Below are 18,800 nucleotides of genomic sequence, written 5' to 3'. Positions count from 1 at the left end.
ATGGTTGAACCCTCAAGACCGCAGACGGTCTGAGGTTCCCCCACCTTTATTTTTGTCATTTTTGTCTGGTCTGTTGAGTGTGAGTGTGTAGCGCTGTCTGTCAGACGGCAGACCGTCGTGACAGTCTTTAATCTTTATCCATTTGTTGGAGTTCTCACCACGGTGTCTCAATTACGAATGTTTGGTCTGGAAGTGTGTAGAGCCGTCAAAGACGGTCTGGTCTGGTAGTGTGTGGAGGGCTTAACATGTGAAATAAAATTAAACTGTCTCCAGTCTCGTCTGGTCCTCTGGTCAATGATCTGGTTACCCAATTTGACATGACAGCCAGAGCCAGACAGCGACGGCACGGCAGACAGGCCAATCCAAGAATCCAAACCAATGAGATAGCTAGACTACGGGTCGAATTCCCGCCCTACCAATGGACAAGGGACATACAAGGAATGGAACTGGAGCCTACGTCATGGAGCGTCCCGTGAGCCTTGCAGGAACTCGACCGGCTAGACTACTGAGGGAGTCCGGGTCCGGGTCCGGTGGGGCACACGGGAGGGACTAAGGCTAACATATCTTGTAGTGTCAGCGTTCGCCGCTAGAACTGCTAAGTTGAAAAAATTTAAATACATTTTTTTTTAGTTATAAAATTAACTTTTTAATTATAAAATATTGTTTTAAAATTATAAAATAAATTTTTAATTTTTAAAATTAAACTGTCATAGTGTAACCTAACTAACCAGACTTGCTGATAATATAAAAACTATATAAGATAAAAATCTAATTAATGATTACTTATAATTTTTAATTAATTATAAAATTAATTTTAAAACTTAGTATTATAAAAACTGTCATAACCTAACCTAACCAACCAAACTTGCTGATATGAAAAATTTGTTGACAAAAAGTTAGTGCTGCCAGCGGGATTCGAACCTGGAACCTCCTGAACACCAATCTGAAACGCTACCAACTATGCCACGAACGCCGCTGCAATCACACCGTTTCGTTACGGTAATCGTGTCGCCTCAAGAGAAGACATTAGCCACTAAAGATATGACGTCACTACACCTTTAGCCTTAGTTCCTCCCGTGTGCCCATTCCGGTCCGGGTCCGGGAGTCCCCAAAAACAAAAAACACAAGTTAGGTTATGTTTCTCCGGCACTCCTATGTTAATGTTGTGTTGTGAAGTGCTAGGCTAGTTGTAAGTGATTTCGATTTGTTTGTAGTTGTTTAGTTAAGTATGTTGCCTCACATGCTTAGTAAATTTTCGTATGGAGTAATAATATTTCTGATGTTAAATTTAATCAAAGCAACGATTTTTTGATATCACAATGGGTATGAAACTAATATTATTTCTAGCTCACTATTTTGTTGTGGTTTTAAGTCACGAAGCTACTGACAAATTTCATGAAGAACTTCTGATCAAACCTCTTGCAAGCGGACATGTATATACATACTTCCAATTTACAACTTTATGGCAGAAGCAACACCATCAAAATGCATGTAAGTATTCATTTAGCTTGCAATATAAGTTAGGCTAGCCTAGGCTAATTTTGTTTATCAACATCTAGGCTAGGAGGGGTACAGTTTCTTAACTGGGATAGGCCTATGCAAATATTGATTAAAACTATCGAATTGAAAATGCTGATTAATAATCAATATTTTTATATAGGCTATCTATTATAAAATAACGCTATAATAACCTAACCTAGCCAACCAAACTTGCTGATGGTGAAAAAATCGCATGAAGGTGTACTAATCGAATCGATAGTTTCAATCGACATTAGCGTAGCCCAGTTAAGAAACTGTACCCGCTAGGAGCCCCTCTATACTGCAAGCTCATCCATATTAGCTAGGTATGCTTATATTTGTAATGTTTTCTAAGTTAGGGGTGTACGAGGTTTAGAATGTCTTGCCCCAAAATTTGGTGAAATAACTTACTTAGGCTACAAGGATTAGGATTGGCGTGAACCTGGCAATAACTCCAGTAGGGAGGAAATTCCCGATCCCCAGAGCCTTAAACCTACCAGGAACTAATTCAAACTCTTTAAAAAATTGCTAAGTTACAAACTTACCATAGGCTAGGCTGCAATTTTGATTTCAGTACTTACACATATTTCATATACTTAAATAGGCCTAAGATTAACAAGTTTTAGGTTTGATATTTAAATGGGATTGTCCTAGGTAATAGCACAGAAAACATACTACTACCGGTATAACCCAGAATGCCAACCGCAAGGTAAAAACCATTAAGTGTTTTGAGAGAGCTTTGTAAATATATAATATTATTTTTTTCTTTTGAAATATGACAAGAACATTTGATTTTCCTATTTGATCTAAAATTAAGAAAACTGACACAGTTAACCCAGTAAACCTGGTCAAAAACGAAGGGATGGTATTAAGGTATTTGCCTGTAAATCCGTAGGCAACGCCACCAGCGTTGCTATGCACTCAGCATAGCAACACTGGTGGCGCTGCCTACGGATTGACAGGCAAAGCTCTCTCTAAAGACTTAATGGTTTTTACCATGCGGTTGGCATTCTGGGTTATAGTAGGCCTAGTATGTTTTCTGTGGTAATAGCCCAGGCTATTGTAAATAATTTTCTTAATTATGTCTACTAATATTATAATAGGTACCGGTACTAATAAAGACAGGACGACGGGGAGGCAGTGTGTTGGTGAGGCCAAGTACGGTACCACTTGAATAAATACGGAATAAATACCTTGAATTAATTATATATATTAATTATAAGTTATGTATATAGGTACCTATTATATATTATATAGTAATATTTTATTTACCTAATGTAATTTGACAATGCCTATTCCTATGTACAACTTAGTCAACGGCAATAAACTTTCTTATTCTTATATAGGTAACTTTTTACAACACAAACTAACACTGTAAGGTTTTCAATTTTTTCGGTTCTCAGTTTGTCATTATATTTTGCCCCAAAAACTTATTTAAAAAAATATTTTCCTATCATGTTATATATTTCTATGTAGGGAGTTAGATTGTCTACATAATGTCTATAATGAATTTCCCATAAAAAAATTATTAGAAAAATTTTTACCAAAGCTGCTTTTGAGAGTTCAAAAAAAATTCTTATTTTTTCACTTAACTGAAAAAATACACTGTCTAAATCATTATTATATTGCTATTTCTAGATTGTCCTGTTCTTACCGGACAAAATGAATAGGGTTGTAAGGTTGAATTTTTACTAATTTTTAAAAAAAAGGTCTGCAAAATCGCCAAAATGGGTTGGCCATTCTCCACTTTTAACATTGGCCTGCTAGGGTTAATTGAAGAGAAATGAATCCAAATTTTCTCTTAAGAAGGTCATAAGTTGTAAAATTATCATCTTGGAGCATGCCAGTAAATATAATCCTAACAATTATAATTTGTTTGTAGTTGACCATTGCCACCTGTTCCCAAGGCCGCTGGGTGAGTTGATCGACAGATTCAACATAAGAGAACTGCATATCAGTCTGACTGGTGGCCTCTGGCGTCATGAGTCTTGGGGCTATCCGGTTAATGATGCCCCTCCTGGCGCGGAACTCTGGGTGTGGTTTAAACCTGGCACACAAGAGTGAGTCTTTTCAGAATACACAGTGAATTTATTGACTAACTTTACATGGAGGAGGAATACTTAAATGACATACGTAGGCCTATAGCCTAATAAGTAATAAAAGTTACCGGTACTTAAGTACCATACGGAGGCCACCCTTACACAGCGCACTGCGGTGGTTATGTTAGGCTGGGTTATCTTAAATATAAAGCATGACTCATCTGGTATCGTTCGATTCATAACGAAACGAGGAAAGTCCTACAAACATATATAAGATAACCCAACCTAGCATAACCACCGCAGTGCGCTGTATAAGGGTGGCCTCCGTATAATACTCAAGTACCCAGTTACCTTTAAGGAAAAAAACAAATTTACTCAATAAAACTTCTATTTCAGTAACACTAGGTTACTTACATCAACCTGGTTACTAACTCATGTGTTTATACTAGGTTATAGGCTTACTATTTGTCTATGTCGTATTCTTATTGTAAATCTGGTGAGGATTTGAAAAATGGCTTATCTAAACAATATGGCCTAGGCATATGTTAGTCTTACATAGTAACGTATACGTTTTTCAGTGCTTGATTTGTAAAAAATGATGTGCCGTAACTGTAACTTATTTAATGTGATTTGTACTTATTTATGGCTATCTTTATCTTCATGAAAGAGAGGTACCGGAACTTCCTTCTGCCGCATTTGCCCGCAAATCGAGCACTGAGTTTTTTCTTAACAACTATTTTTTCATTCTTAATTAATTTTTATCCTCTTATTTTTGGAATTTGGAACCTGAAATAGGAATCATTCAATGGCCAAGTATATAGTTTAAGTATACTATGATTCTTAAGCTAGGCTAAGTTACTATTATTCTAGAAGCCTTCTCTTTTGACCTTTTTAAACTTTTGTAATAAATTCAATGTTTTATAATTAGGGAGATGGTTTAAATTTAATTTGGGTCCCATGCATTGTGGGATTTGTGAAATAGTTTAAGCCTGTGTGACACTGGTTTCATCCAATTTTGTCTCTTGTCCTATGATGAATAAGCTATTTAAGAATATCTCTGGTGTAGCTACAGGAAAAAATATACATTTTCACAAACACAAGTGAATAACCCTACTTATGAATTAATTTTGGTTTCAGCGTGAACAAGAACTGGAAGGAATTAAATGGAGCATTGTCAGGGTTGTTGTGTGCATCGCTCAACTTTATCGATGCGTCCAACAGCATGAGTCCGGAGATGAGCTTCAGGCCGCTAGGAATTGATGACCCAACTCAACCAAGCAACTCCACGCTGCTGAGATATGGTACACTTCCCAGGGAAATCGTCTGCACCGAAAACTTGACTCCTTGGAAAAAACTTCTCCCTTGTGATTCTAAGGTATTTTAGTAAGATTAACACACAGTAGTGTAAAATTACTGGTTCTTAAAGTAAATTTGTAACAATTCCCATTTATAAAATAAATATTGAACTATCTAGCAATTTTTTTTCCAACTAGACAATTTTTAAAGGGAGGAAAAAGTGATTGCCACTTTGTTTGAAAATGCTGTTTTTTAACATTGTGTATTGCACAGCTGCATATTGTTTACCCCATGTATCCTATATCATCATCTTCTGCTGAAAATCGTCATATCCAAAAAACTGATCAATCTTGTTGAGATAAAAAATGATTTACTCAGTTCTGTAACAGCTGTATATGTTTATTACAACAGGTTATGGGCCCAGGCTCGCAAATAACTGAGTCTATGGATTTTTTAGTAGGAAATGAGTGAAAGAACCTGTGCTTGATTGTTATTTGTCTTTTTGAAAATCTTGTTCAGTTGTCTTAAAGTGTTTTGACTGTCATAGAAATTTCTAAAGTTTATGTAGTTGATAAACTGGAGGGTCAATCCAATTGGATGGATAGGAAAATTTCAAGTGGTCACACAGTTTCGAGTTCATGGTGTAATGGAAGCTGTTGAAGGAAATCTTGTATACCGTACCCTGAGAAACCAGGTGAAGATGAATTTGCTTCAAAGATGTTCAAATATCAGAAACAGGTTGATATACTTGAAAAGAAAGAATTTTTGGCACAAAATATTATTGTTCCATCTGTTAGCATTCAAGTAAGACAGCTTATAGATATGGGTTCAACTGCACAGGAAATGTGGGGGAAGCTTTTGAGTATTTTTTAACAGAGAACTGAACAGAGACCAGACCGTCTGTTTAATGAGTTCTTTGGTATTAAGAAAAAGGACTCACATGACAGTGTAGCGAAACACATAGCAAAGCTGGAGAAATCTTTGGGTTGAGCTACAGGACAAAACTTGGAAAGAAGATAAAGTTAAGCTTCCTGAGTCATTATTCTTAAATAGGGTCTTAAATACGTTGCCCTGTGAATATAGTGAATTCATTAACGCTTGGGAGTCTGTACCGAAAGATCAGTGGACACTGTCATTACTAAGAGAGAGACTGTGTACGGTTGAAATGAGAATGAAGGAGCGAGAAGGTGGAAGTGTAAAGGAGTCTAATGCTGCATTTTACACTGGTTCAAAACATAAACCTTTCTCACAACCTAACTCTAACTGTGTGAAATCAACATCAAGCATAACTCCCAGTGATGTTGGAGCTGAAAATAAGAAAAAGAAATGGAGACCTAAATGCTTTTCATGTAACCAGCTTGGTCACATGAAGATGGATTGTCCTAGTGCTAAACAGTCACTAAAACCTGTAAGTGCTTTTGTTGGACATTGTGGTCGTTCACAAGTACGCATGGAAGAATGTAGTTGGATTGCAGATTCTGGAGCTACGCAGCACATGATAATGAACAGATCATGGTTTGTGACGTATGTGGCATTTTCAACAATTAAGCATGTTGTTGGAAATGGTCAAACCATGGAAGCACTCAGCAAGGGTAACATAATTGTAGAGATGGTTGTGGGAGGAAAATGCCAGAGAAACCATTTGGAAGATGTTTGTTATGTTCCTGAAGTAAGTAAGAACTTATTTTCTATTTCCTCTACGTTGTGGTTGAATAAAGGTATAATTTCTACTGATCTCGATCCTTCAAAACCTCATTTTCGGCCCTAGGTACGAAATATACTATTAAATATTATTAATTTCAGAAAGGGTTGGCAACACTTTTGAATGCAGGTTACATTCACAATACCAACTACCACTCTCTGGGAGTCCACTTTAGACCAGTCTGTCAGGTATTTATCTCTTAATGTTATTCCAGTTGTCAGCTTTAAATTAGTTGAAAACACATTTTCCTAGATAGTTTCCATTCTGAATGAAAAAATTATATATGTAAATGTATTTTTTGCAATTTTAAATTAGGTTTGACAGTTGTTTAGCTTTTTTGGTAGAGCTGAGGATGAAACTATGGAACATAGTTCCTCATTCTCAAACAATGAACTTTGAAACAATGAACAATGACACAATGAAACAACAATGAACCTTCTCTGTCAAAGTGGCTAAAAGAAATTTTTTTTTATTCTGTTAATGATTTTTAACCTGTGATATTAGTATATTAAGATTTTAACTTATTTAGATAGTTATTTTGTACTTTTAGCTGTTTTCCAGTGTCTATATCTATATGTCTGATTATTTATTTATTTATATTTGTCCATATTGCACATGAAGTGTCTTTTAATACAGTACTGTATTTTACTTTGTCTATTAATTGTCTTTTAATACTGTATTTTACTTTGTCTATTAATTGTCATGTGCTTAACGACAATATAATTACAAATTAGCCTATATTCTTGATTTTTGGAATAGAAATTGTTGGCCAGCATAATTGGCAGGACCTCAATACAAAGAATGAGATGAACAAAAACGATGTCAACCAAAGATAAAATTTCTTAAATAAGGATAACAATGGTTTTGGTAGGATTGTGGCTAAAAATGTAGGCCATTACTAGCCTTTTGATACCTTATTTTAATACTTCTAAAAATGCACTATTTAGTAACATAATTATCTCTCTCTCTCTCTCTCTGCCACAGAATAAGGATTGCTCGGTGACTGGTCTAGAGCTGCGGCAGACAGTGTCTCTAGTGTACGACCTGGTCATACTTGGTGGATCCTCTCCTGATTGGTCGGTCAGGAAGCTGTTTGGCATCGGATTGGCCGGTCCTTGCCCTCTGGCTGCCTCCAGCACCATCTACATAGACATCACTGCCAATCAGGTGAGTGAAACTGATCATGGATTGCTTACAATCTCTCTTCCTACTCATAATACTAGCAGATTCCTCCTCGAGTTCATCTATCTATACTTAAGTCCTCCTTGTTTCTCGATCATGTGTCAAAGTGACATAAAAATCCCCCTCTTCTTTCTTTTTGCATTCCACCCCCAAACAACAATGCCCAAGTTACCATACTATTTTGTATCATATTTTTTACATATTATTTTGTAGTTTTTTCCAGTTAAATTCAATTTAAACAAAATTAAAGTTTTTTTTAGATGAATCTTGTTTCTGCTTTACTACACAGTACACTCCCGATTATACGAGACATTGGGTTATCCAAGGTTGTTTTTTTGGCCTAAATATATATTTTTATTTTCAGTAAGGTAATAGACTTTAGTATTCTATAATAATACTTTATTATACAATGTTTCTATTAAAAAATCACAATAATAGCAATTAATTTGAGATTTATTGAAACAAATACAGTACTTGGAATAACTAACGTATTATTTTAACTTTATAATGAACCGCAATAAGCCAGTCCAGTCTTCTAACTTACGATGTTTATGTAGACATGATTGTATCAAGTTATCAAAATGTAATTTTATGCTTTTAAATCTAGAATGATCCACCTTAGTGTTTTGTTTTAAGTAATGTAGTTTGTATTGGTTTATCATAGTTCTAAGAATAGGCTAGGCCTACTGTGTTTAAAGTTTTCAAGACGATTAAAAGTGTTTAACATGTTTGTTGTGTCATTTTTTTTAATACCAAGTTATTAAAAAAAAAATTAAGCCTATTATCAAAATAACATTATTATAATTTTTCATTCACTATGTGTTGTTTTAAGATATATTTTACAAGTATTTGACTTCATATAAGGTACCGTAACCCTAACCTCAAAATATATGCTACCTCCGTGTTATCTGAGATTCTTGGTAACCTAGGTAGTCTCGGTCCCAACAGCCTCAGTTAATCAGGAGTATACTGCACTAATATCAGGAAACAGTGTTACCTTTCCTTTACTAATATACAGGGTGTTAAAAAAAGGTGGGGACATAATTTACGTAGTGATTCCTTGGGTCAAACTAAGTTAACCAGATATCCACCATTTTGTTTATTATACATAAAAAATTGTATCTTTGATTTTTTTTTACTAATCTTTATGAAACTTGGTAGGTATGTTAAGATAGAAGAGAATCGTGTTAGAAATGAATTATACGATTCAACTAAAAATTTCAAAATGGCAAGGTGATTTTGGAAAAAATGTTATTCTTGATTTTCTCTTTATTTTGAACCAAGGAATCACTACGTAAATTATGTCCCCACCTTTTTTGAACACCCTGTATATTAATTAATAACCTATTTATTTTCTCAAGATCTACAAATTAAAATCTGTGTTTGTAGACAGGACAAATGTTCCGATTGAACCCGCTGCCAGACAGAACAGTGACCAGTCTGCGAGGTGGCCACCAGACTGAGCTGGCTGTCTACAATGTGGCTCGGCTGGACCCTGAAGGCATGTTCAACATTGCTCTAGTACATGACAAACCTCGTGTGTTTGCTCAAAACATTCCACCCGCCATCTACGCCAACAGATATATTGTCGGTAAGATGATGTTTAGTGTGATCTAAGGTTGATAGTTTACAAAATTGTTAAACCTTTTTGAACACAGACCGATAAACCTGACCTAACTGTTATAACAAATAAAATTGTTGTCAAACAATCCCCTCTATCATTGAGGAGATTTCATCTATGTTATCAATTCAGTTACAGGGATTTAATTTTAGGTATTATTATTTCAAAGTATTTTTTCCTCTAAGAGAAAAGTTTTGTAAAATAAAAAAATAGGAACTCCCAACTAATCTTATACTCATTTCATTGCTGAATATGTGGGGTATAACCTCCACAGCCTGATCTACCTAACTCAAATGTCCCGCCTAGAAGGCACTCTTCAACTCACGGTAGTGCTCGCGCATGTGCGGCGAACACGTCAGGTGAGTAGTCAACAATCAAGCGGTCTTGATGCTGCCGTCGAACCAATGTGTGCTAGGAAATGGGATATGGGGTATTGCCCTATTGTGGTAGATATATAATTATTACTCTAATTTTCCATGATTGTTCTTTTCAGATTCTGTAGTTAAAAATGCTTATCTTAATTTCCAGTGTCACTTTTTAATATTAATATTTTGCTCAATTCTTAGTAATTATTGCATATATCCAAAGACAATACTATTTATGTAATTAAACTAGTTCAATTGATATTAATAATCATCAAAGCTGGCTCTTTGGGCCTTACCGTAGCTTAAACGCCACAATTATTGGTCTTAACTTTTAATAAATTGCTTTCTGTTGTAAAACAGGTTATCAATGGACTCATAATTTATCAGTGTACAGTTTAATCAACCATTTGTAAACTTGTGGCAATTAATAAATAATTGCAAACTAAACATCTATCTATGATTAGCAATACAAAAAAATATCTGTTTTTGCAGGATATGGCCAGGAATATGGCGGCATTGTGACCAAAATCCACAATCGCCATTGGCAACCGATTACAGTGATTTTCTTGGAGAACATTCCCTGGTTTGTGCCTATATATCTTCACACTCTCCGAATTGTGAGTCAGGGACGAACCATCAAGCCTTGTGAGTATGATTTGTTTGGAGTCAGGTCTAACCAGTGTAGGAATAGCTCATTCTGTCACCTAATGTGCATGCAATAATCATTACCCTGGCGTTTCACACAGTCGCTCTTACAGCTCAGAGAGACATATGGTAGCTTACTCTACAATTAGAATTTTATTATTTATAAGTTACTTCTTCATCATTTTACTAGCTACCATCCATGTAAAAACAGTCTGTGGATGGTAATTAGAAACAAGCATGCTAGAATGCACTTGAACTAGATTGGCTAGGCCTCGATTATTTGTCAAACTAATCAAATGAATTCAGCCTACCAATTTATGATTGAAAGCAACCTCAAATATTAAGCCCAGTACGCTAGAAAAAATACCTAAAAGCCATTAAGGGTAATTGTTGTAGCCTACTGTAAAACTAAACATTCAATGGAGGTTTTGGGTGACCTGACATGTGTACATCAATTTTTAATATTTGGTTTTGAGGGGCTACATTTTTATGTTAAAAAATGAGTGGAAAAATGTTATACTTTGTACAGTGGTGAAGCGCTACACACCAGGCAGAGAGCGCCAGAGACCCTACTACCTAGAGGTGATGGTGGAGCTGCCAGCCAGGTCAGTCACAGAGGTGTCTGTACAGTTTGACTACGTGTTCCTCAAGTGGCAGGAGTATCCACCAGACGCTAATCACGGTTTCTACATCAGCTCTGCGGTGATCACAGCATTACTGCCAGTCGCTCGGAACTACACAGGACTGCCTCAGGATGGGACACTGCTCTCGTCTAGGTAAAAAGTTTTTTTTGTGAGAACTAATTAAACATTTTACGCCACACTACATTATTTTGACGAACTTCCCATGCAAGGATTTAGCCCAGAAAACAGCTGTTTGCCGACAGCTTATTCAAATGGGGTTTCATTGCGAACTACTGTACTGTAATGAGTTTTACCAGACACCAATCAGCTGATTATACTGTATTTAGGTGGCAATGAATGGTTTTAAACAAAAACATAACCTGTCTTAGAGGTTATGACTAGGGATTTTTAGTCCTTTAGTTGGTGAAAATATATAAGGATTTGTTCGGATTATTTAGTAGTAAGGCGTAAACTATCGTACGTAACTCGTCCAAAATGTGTGTACCGGACTCATATGGTAATCCCAACGACCACACTCGTCCGATAAACACTTATTTTCAGGACTAGTAACGTAATATACTATTTTACTTTTAGAAAATTTCCCATATAGGGAATAATCTATTACCGTAGGTCTCATGGTAAGACCTGCACTATGACCGATTTCCTTTATCACTTTGATGGCCCTTGAGGCTAAAACACCATCCATTCAAATTCATATACATTACATATAGGCTTACTTACATTCATATACTTTAATATATATATACTCAGGATGAGTTTTAAATAAGTTCCCCCCCCTACTTTTTCCTAAATCTCTTAAGAATCAACTCCGCCGGACCACGTCAGATCATTGTAGAGTAGTAAGTACTTCATTTTGACTGGGTATACATTTTTGGCCGCCATCTTGGATCTGCCATTTTGAATAGAAAGTTTTTTTTAAATGATAATGGAGGGTTGTAACTCATAATTTCAAAGCTAGAATTTTACGCTGATTACAATGCCACAATTCGTTTTTAAAATGGATCATTCTTAAGTTATAAGCACTTTTTATAACTTTATTTTATTTTTAACATTGTACATTTACAAACTAAGACCATAATCTTAAAATAGTGGCTAGATAGAGATAAGTAACACCACCAGTCATTGTCGACCTATTTTCACTTGGCTATGGCAGATGATTTTTTTCTGCCACCATCTTGGATCCGCCATTTTGAAATGTGATAAATTATTTTAAATATGAAGGTGGTGTTGTGACCCATCATTTTGAACTACCTTTTTAATGCTGAACTCAATGCCGCAATCCGTTTTTTGTTATCAAGCTTTCTTGATGAAAAATTACAATTATTTTATTTAAAATGGCAATATTTCAAAAACCAAATATGAAAATGAATAATGGATTGTGGTGTAATTTTTAACCCCGTATGATGCAAGTAAAAAATGGGTTTTCTCATTACTGACTTTCAAAACAAAAAATTTCCCAATTTCTCTCTAAAACTTTTTATAGATAAAAAAAATAATTTAGTATATAAAAGTGTTTTTGTACCGTTATTGATAACAGAAAAAAAAATTCAAAAAGCTGTAAATTTAAAATTTCCATGTTTTTCTTTTGGAGAATATTAAAATAAAATGTCGTAGTTTGCTTGTTCATGGATTTTGATCAAATTTGAAAAATTTATTTTCTACTAAGCTATTAATATTTTACTGAAGAGTACACTTTATTAGTTTCCTTGTAGCAGCAAACCTAAGTACTTGATAACCTAATGTTATTTAAAATTTAAATACTGTAGTTTTAATTGAAAATCAATTCAGACAAATGGAAATTCGCTTAGTCGGCAGGTTTGCTGTGGCGCGTGTATTTTATATTTTATTACAAGTAATATTATATACACAGATAGAAATAAAAACAAAAAAAATCGGTAATTAATGCTTTTTGGCCCGAGACCCGAGTGCCAAAATTATCGGCCCGACCCGACCCGATCCGAACCAAAAAAGTCTGACCCGCTAATTGATATGTGCAGTAACATCAAGTCTAGGCCGGAATCTTACAATAATTATGAAGGAGTTTACTACACTGAATTACTGTGAAGGATTTACCCTTTAACATAATTTGTTATTAGGCTGCCGTCTATTACATTATTTGATAAGTCTGTTAAATTGAAGAAGCCTTCCAAACATATCACTTTTTCATTTTGTGACCTTATAAAATATATAATATAGTTAGGCTAACTATTTTATATTAACTGTCAATAGAAATCACAACTACTTTAGATTCTTCAGTGGTGTAGTGGAGGGGGAACGGTGTTCCTACTCTGCAGTTTTCAAAGAATTGATAAGTAGCCCATATTTTCCTATAACAATAGTGATTGTTCCTGCTATGGAAAATTTACGATTACACCACTGGTAGTATTGGATAAGAAATAGATATTGTGTGAACACCTAAATTGTTAGTATAATGGAAAAATATCTAGTTGTTGCATCTAAGTTAACCTTATCCCCTGTTTGGTGAAAAAAGCAAAAACTTTAGCTCCTGATTGTTACTAGGCATCTTAGATGTTTTATGTTAAGAGTAGTCTGATTTTTAAATCGTAATCCTTGTACCAAAACACCTGTTTTACAGTATCAATGCGTCACGGGACGGCTATATGGTGCGACTGCGAACAGAGTCACTAATCATCACTCTACCTACTCCGGACTTCAGCATGCCTTACAACGTCATCTGTTTGGCCTGCACAGTCGTTGCTCTGGCATTCGGACCTCTGCACAACATCACTACTAAGAAGTTAGTTTTTAGACATAGTATTTGTTCATGTTACTAGTGGTGGACAGATTGACGTATGTTTTTATTTTGTAAGATCAGGCCACTCTCTCTTAAGAGAGGACTTGCATTAAAATTCAGCCTAGATAAGTCCCAATTTGTTCTACCATTTTCAAATACGCTATTAAAAAACTTTAACTTTGATTTTTATTTTAGTTTAAATAATTTTTGGTGATTTTGAGTGTTGATACAGGTCATGTTTGTGGTAGTATGAAATGATCATAATATTTTATAGAAGTTAAAATTCAAATCCCATTGCATCTATCCGATCCATTGTTTCATTTGTAATATTTAAGTAACTCTGTTGTTTTTTTTTCAGATTACAACTGACCAAAGCTGGGGAGCCTAAGGGAGTGTTTGCTTTGTTGTCTAATAGGTCGACCAAGTTTTTAGTCGGCTTGGGGCTTGTGGCAGCAGCTGCAGTTTTTGGCCTAAGACATTTCAATATAATTGATTTTTAGACCAATAATTAAGGTATTTGTAAATCCCACTACATGTAAATTTGTATATGTTTGTATTATACATTCAGTGATGTACAGATGCCAACAAGGTCAAGGCCCGCTGGTGTTTTTGTGTGTGTGTGTGTAGTTTCAGACCTCTAGTCTCCATGAACAAAATGATCATGGGTGAATGCAGTTATGAAAGACTTTGTAGTGAATTTTCATATTTATTAATGACTTTTGTAATAATTATTTGCTTGACTATTGCTTGAATAAACTCTTTATGTATAAAACAATTATAATTTTTCTATTTATTTTATCAGTAACTTTGTAAGAAATAAAGAAGACATTTTCAGAATTTCTTGGTGTTATTTCTTCGAACTGTACTACAGTCTACAACTTGGGTCATGTAAATAGTATGCTGATTGATATTTATACAACATTCCTTCAACTAGGCGCGTGCAGAGGGGTTATAATGCTTGCTTGGTTATCCACCCAGAAAGCAGAAATTTCTTTTCCTACAGTCACACGACAACGTTGGCTTCCTTGCACTGATATTAGTACAGAAAGCTGATAATTGCTGCATTTACTTACTTTGTCGCACTGTTTATACTTTGTCACACGGTTTATACTTTGGCACACACCAGGATTCCAACCAAACAACACAAAACAGTGTGGTTTTATTATGCTTGTAATCCATGTACGCTTGGAAGTAGGTTGGCAACCCTTAAAGATACTACTATGATGATCAGCTGGTAAGACTATTTATACTACGATTTAACCTGCGGTTTTGTGTTTATTTTTTATTTTTGTTCAACGCTTGGTTTGAACATATATAATGTGTAGTTTTTGAAAGATTAATTATTGATAGGTATAAGTGGGCCTAACATGTTTAAAAATAATTAATCAGTGAAAGTGATTGTGAATATATGTGTAGACCAGAAGAAATAGCAGAAACTGCAAAACATGTTTAATTAAACCTGTTACCTGATAAATCATAAAAGAAGCATGAACGAGCAAACAAACTTTTTCCTCTCTAGCGTAAGAAAGAAAGATACAAAATTGTCATGAAATGTTTTATTGGCATATTTTTCAGAACATTATACTTGTTTATTCTGTTTCCTAGTTATTATTACTGTTTATACATGTACTCTTGAAAATAAGTAATACTTAAAGATACTATGACTACAATCAGCTGGTGCAGTATTTCCCATTCCATTCAACGCTTGGGTTTAACCTAACCTAAAAACGTGTTGAATAATGTTTGAAAGACTAATTATTTTTATGCTTTATAGTGACTGTAGGAAAAATACAATGTGTAACACGAGCGCAAATGGCCTTTGGTGCACTCGAGATACATTCCAGTAAACATTTCTCTTGTGTGCAGCAAAGTGCCACTTTGCTCACTAGTTACACAAATAACTATTGTGATTTCAGACTTCAAGGTATCATTTATCCCTGAGCAATTATATACTTTCCATTTGTAGCAGGTAGGTGTTGCTAAGTATTTCATAATAATAGGTTTCAGCACCTTAAAAAATCTTAAACACACCAGCCCTTGTACTTATTTCATTTGGTGATGTGGCAACTATATTGAGAGCAGAAACTCATTTTTTCAGAAATAGATTAAACAATAGAAATTGACTGGTTATTAAAAACACTATTATGTGATTATAGTTGATTTATTTCTTTACTATCTTAACTTTACATGGATAAATCCTTAAAACTATTATTAGCATTTGTATGTTACAGTCTTTTCAGTTAAGTCAATCCAGGTAATGTGTTGCATTATTTTACTAATGTTTTTTGTTTGAGTTAGGATAGCAAGCAAATAAAGGTTTTTTTGTCCTAGGATAGTCTTTCAGATTACTTCAGGCTAGACCTAGGGCTTGCGGCATTATAACTTAGATAAAATCCATTGGTGATTTGGTGGGATTTGAAACTGGGACCAAAGTCCCACGCTCTGCCTCTAGATCAGCTCACTTCCCTCAACAAATTGAGGGTTACAGCTTACAAGTACAAAACAATTAAGTAATTATTATTAAAAAAAATTGCATTATTAGTAAGTTAAGGCAAGATTTTTAAAGACCAGATTACTAGATAGTTCAAAACTAATCGGTTAACATTTCATATTTGATCCATAAGAAGCTTTTGAAAAAAATTGCATCTTCAAAATAAAAAAAGGGAATTAACTAGATTCATCTATTTCATAAAGTCCAATAACTATATACTTTGGTACATAACTTGTATACTTTAAAAACAAATCATCAAGGATACAAACTAAAGTTTAATACTTAAGAACATCAATTAGGAATGCGGATATTAAAGTAAAAATATTTAAAGTAATAAAAAACACAAACGAATCACAATACAGATACATCTAACAAGTTAATGTTTTAACAGTTATTGTTGTTCTACAACTAATAAAATTAACTATGTACATGCTATTACTAAAACTTAACAATAAACGTTAACAGTGTAAAACAAAACCTTTTAATTCAACAGTTTGTTCATGTGCTAAAACAGTGTCTACTTGTTGTTAGACAATTGATTTTTCAAAATTAGTTTTTATTATTCTTGCTATAAAACTAATCATGGTGATCTCGACCTGCCTATACGTATGGATTCCAATGAACACATTACACGTGTTTCAATTTTTGGCTAGATTTGAATCAATCAAATGGATAAATATTTTGTTTCATTAATCTGATAAGACGCTTCAGGTATTGAGAAATTTTCCATGATAAACTACTAGTTTTAACTACCATTTTACTCAGGCATTCCTTGCTTACTTTTATTATACTGCAATTACTTTTAAAAATAGTTAAATATTCTAAATCTACAACAAAGATATGCACAACATAATGATATTCAAGTTAAAATCATTCTAAGGCTTTTTGACAGAACAGTAGACTAACTCTAGTGCTGATACATTTGGTATCCACTTTGGATGGTTCCAAAATCTGTCTGACTTATTTTATTTTCCCTTATTATTATTGTAATGTTGTACGGTTACACGTGGTGCGTTTAAACACATCCATTAATTTCTGCTTCGACCTCTGATGGTTCGGAAAGGGTCAGGTCCTGAGGTTTCTCAACTAGAGGGAGTCTACTGTAACTGTTACTACATGATGTATGTTAGGGCTGTATTGAGTACAATGGATGTTCAGTCAATGTAAGTCTTTGGTGTGACTAGAGCCACCTGTGCAGCAATGTGCAGATGAAGAGAGTTACAACAGCTGCAGCTGTGTGTGCCGCAGCTCCCTTCTCCTCCTTCCCCTCACGCAGGTCCGGCCGACTCGTGCACACCTTCTCACAGTCCTCGCCTTCACAAATGTCGCACAGTGTTGCCACCCTCGGCGCATAAAACTGACGGGCTCGTCGTGCTGCGAAAACCATGTTCGAAAATATTACTACACCCTTAGCACGAATAATTCTGTGTTATAACTTCTTTCCAATTGAAAAGTCAGATTTAAGTAAAGAGTAACTAATATAAAAAAAAATTGAAAGTAGATTTGTTATGCAGGATATTGCTTAAATTAAAACAGGGTAATCTAATACTAAAGTGGGTTACACAAGAATGGCCAAGCACAAATTGTAATAGCTATTGCATTCTATATGAACTTGTCATAATTCCATCCGACCATTTGAATGCTGTATTAAAACAACTGACTGGGTAATGTACAAATTACTGCCCTTTATCTAGTAATTAACTATTCAAGCAGAAGCTTTAGTTTGTAAGGTAAATTTACAGCTATTATTTCTTTAATGTAAAATTGGTTTTCACCTCCATAAATCAACTGTCGATTTGCTTTCCCTTTGTATTCTCTGAAATATTAATTGACAAATGTACGGTGTGTTCTGTACAAAAATGTAATTATTCCATGTACAAACTAAATACCGGTATCACATACTTTGGTCATAGTAGTCGTAGACTGTGACAGGCACTGGCTTCTGATTGGCCACTTTGTGGGTCCTGTAGGCTCGCACAGTAGGACATAGTTCTTTGACAGTCATCTGGAAATTTTAACACTGTCACAGTCAGGCTGCATACACAAATAAAATGTATATGTATAATTATAACAGTTTGTTGTTATGTACCTATACTGTAACAAGTACAAAAAATAGTAATTAAAAAAATGAAGTAAAAAAGAGATAAAAATTGTGTAAGTTTAAGAAGAGAAATTAACACAACTAATGTGTTAATAAAGAGTGGATATTTGTCAACCTTATAACAATAAGTTGGGTGAGTTACTACATAGCTAACTCTAATACAAGTTGGTGTGTGGCAACGTCGCAGCGGTATGGCTATTGCCATGGTAATAACTGGAATAAAAAACTTGTAAACATAAACATTACTCATGCACACCATTATAAATTAGTGCAACAGCTGTTTCAGAATGTCGGACTGTGACTTTGCCAATTTTGTCTTGCTGCGGCCTTGTATCAGAGGTGACTATGCTACTAGTCTTGAGGTTAGCGTCTTGGAATTGTGTGCATTAAGGAAAATATAAGAATTTGATCCCCAGCATTAACTCAACATTTGAAGAGATT

At 34.7% G+C, this 18,800-nt stretch overlaps 2 protein-coding genes across 3 annotated transcripts in view; one reads left to right on the top strand and one right to left on the bottom strand.

The window, feature by feature from the left end:
* The first annotated feature begins 1,212 nt into the window (after positions 1-1,212).
* LOC129001611 (GPI transamidase component PIG-T-like) lies at positions 1,213-14,583 on the top strand. The gene is made up of 10 exons (XM_054428972.1): positions 1,213-1,491; positions 3,401-3,578; positions 4,695-4,932; positions 6,657-6,743; positions 7,540-7,722; positions 9,127-9,328; positions 10,216-10,368; positions 10,898-11,144; positions 13,609-13,770; positions 14,126-14,583. Exons 1-10 carry the CDS (start codon positions 1,320-1,322, stop codon positions 14,265-14,267), a joined length of 1,764 nt encoding a protein of 587 aa, XP_054284947.1. The 5' UTR covers positions 1,213-1,319; the 3' UTR covers positions 14,268-14,583.
* Positions 14,584-15,902: 1,319 nt separating this feature from the next.
* LOC129001610 (CD109 antigen-like) overlaps positions 15,903-18,800 on the bottom strand; it is a 64,794-nt gene continuing 61,896 nt past the window's right edge. For both annotated transcript variants that reach the window (XM_054428971.1, XM_054428970.1), the window contains exons 28-29: positions 18,161-18,263; positions 15,903-17,632 (exon numbers count right to left, since the gene is read on the bottom strand). In XM_054428971.1, the coding sequence (XP_054284946.1) occupies positions 17,439-17,632; positions 18,161-18,263 (297 nt within the window). In that variant the 3' untranslated portion in view covers positions 15,903-17,438. The remainder of the gene's footprint in view (positions 17,633-18,160; positions 18,264-18,800) is intronic.

Source organism: Macrosteles quadrilineatus, unplaced genomic scaffold, assembly GCF_028750875.1.
Source record: "Macrosteles quadrilineatus isolate MER2022 unplaced genomic scaffold, UCM_ALF_1.0 Scaffold_8__2_contigs__length_117827958, whole genome shotgun sequence".
Classification (NCBI taxonomy): domain Eukaryota; kingdom Metazoa; phylum Arthropoda; class Insecta; order Hemiptera; family Cicadellidae; genus Macrosteles; species Macrosteles quadrilineatus.
Note: the sequence above shows the minus strand (reverse complement) of the source record. Positions and strands in the feature narration are given on the sequence as shown.

Excerpts from the sequence above, each read along its gene's own strand:
- LOC129001611 (XM_054428972.1), top strand. The coding sequence starts at position 1,320 with ATGGGTATGAAACTAATATTATTTCTAGCTCACTATTTTGTTGTGGTT. Across the intron at positions 1,492-3,400 it reads GCAACACCATCAAAATGCAT|TTGACCATTGCCACCTGTTC; the intron begins GTAAGTATTCAT and ends ATTTGTTTGTAG. Across the intron at positions 4,933-6,656 it reads TTCTCCCTTGTGATTCTAAG|AAAGGGTTGGCAACACTTTT; the intron begins GTATTTTAGTAA and ends TATTAATTTCAG.